Raw genomic sequence first — 1,721 nt, 5'->3', positions numbered from 1 at the left:
GTAAACACAAGTCTTTAAAATGACAGAGGCCGCCCTGGCCCCAAACTCCGAGCCAGGGGCCCCTACCATAGGTCCAGATCTCCTGGAACATTGCCCTCCCTTCCCACCCTGGCAGTCCAGCGGGGGTTGAGGCATCTATCTCCACTCGGGACCAGGCCTCACCCGCTGCCCTGTGCATCGAGGTGAGCCAGTGGAGTGGAAGCTGAGGGTCCGTGGTCCGAGAGATTCCTGAGATGAAGAAGCAGACGCGCCCCGGAACCCCAGGCACTCACTGCACAGGTACTCACAGCACCTGTCCCTAATGGGAGCCTGCCCCATCCCATCCCATGCAAACCGCGCAGCTAGTCCAGCGTCTGTGCGGCCCGCGGGGCCCTGTCACGTGTCCAACGCATCACGAGTGGGTGAGGGTCCGTGGGGGCGCACTGGAGGACCATGCAGTGGTGGAGGCGGCGGCACCGAGTTGCGCTGGGAAGGAGGCGGCTGCAGCTCAAGCGCAAGCGCAGGTGGTGGAAAGTCGCGAACCTGACGACGGTACTCGAGGAACGTGCAGGCCTTAGTGGCCAATGCCACCACGTTCTTGCCCACGAAGATGGCTGAGACTCGGCTATCTCGGAAGAGTGCCATGTTGGCGGCACGGGCTAGCACGGCCACCACGTTGACAGTGGCGAGGCTGAGCACCGGGTACAGCATCATCTTCTGTGGTGCAATGTGCTCCCCTTGCATGCTGACCTCGCTGAGCGCCACGCAGGGCAGCACCAGCAGCAGCATGTAGCAATAGAAAAAGGTGAGGCCTTCGGCCCACAGAGGCAGCCCGGTGCGCGGTGGCTCCCAGAGGTTGGCCTGCATGTCCAGCAGATCCAGCAAATCTAAAGCCACCCAGAAGAGGCGGCCACGAAGGTCCTCGCGCTTTCGGAAGGTGCGCACATACTCCATGCGATCTAGTGCCACGAGCAACAAGAACAGGCCTGGCACGCACACTGACAGCAGCAGCGTCAGTGCCTTGCGAGCCACCGGGTCGGCCGCTCCACGACGCGCCGCCTTGTAGTTCTGAAAGATGAAATAGAGTTTGATCTCCAGCACGAAGATATAGAGGAACCAGAGGATCATAGCGTAGCCACGCTTGGCGGTGCGCACCTCGGCACCCACCCACACGGCCACGTAGCGCAACACCAACAGGAAGCACACATCGCCTACCAACACAATTATGCACACGCCGATCTTGCGCGGGCCCTGATTCTGCTCCACCAGGTATGCGTCCATGACTGCCATACTGCCCATGATCACCAGCGTGGTCAGGCACACGTGGCGCCGGTCAGGAGGCGGCAGCACCATGGTCAGCGGCCCGGGCTCGGCCCTGGCGCGCAGTCCTCACACAAAGCGGGGCGAGATCCTGCTGTGTCCCAGGGAGCTGCAAACGCAATGCTCAACCCTCCGGCATGGCGCAGCGCATCCGGGTGCGGGGAGTTTGTCCAGCTACCTGGAGTGTGCTGCCGCTCCCAGCCGGCGAGTTTGGAACCTGGGAAAGACCAGATACAAGTCAGATTGTGCGGCAGAGTGGCACAGAGGCTAGGGTTGGCAGGGCGCACGCCAGCCTTCCCAGGCCTGGCTGTTTCCTGCGTGTGGTGCTGTCTCCACGCCCGGTGCAGGAGGCCTCCTTGGACGCACGCACGCGCCGCTGCTAGCACCCGAGACCTGGAGCCCCGGAACGGGGCCTCCAGAGG

General features: G+C 63.0%; 1 protein-coding gene across 1 annotated transcript; it reads right to left on the bottom strand.

Moving 5' to 3' along the window:
* Nucleotides 1-228: 228 nt before the first annotated feature.
* Nucleotides 229-1,510, bottom strand: Tmem121 (transmembrane protein 121). Its single transcript, XM_050131981.1, has one exon. The coding sequence runs from the start codon at nucleotides 1,330-1,332 to the stop codon at nucleotides 376-378; it is 957 nt and encodes a 318-aa protein (XP_049987938.1). The 5' UTR covers nucleotides 1,333-1,510; the 3' UTR covers nucleotides 229-375.
* Nucleotides 1,511-1,721: the final 211 nt, after the last annotated feature.

This window comes from Alexandromys fortis, unplaced genomic scaffold (genome assembly GCF_014885135.2).
Source record: "Alexandromys fortis isolate MF-2015 unplaced genomic scaffold, M_Fortis_MF-2015_v1.1 scaffold_399, whole genome shotgun sequence".
Taxonomy (NCBI): domain Eukaryota; kingdom Metazoa; phylum Chordata; class Mammalia; order Rodentia; family Cricetidae; genus Alexandromys; species Alexandromys fortis.
The sequence above is the reverse complement of the archived record's forward strand: the minus strand, read 5'-3'. Positions and strand labels throughout refer to the sequence as shown.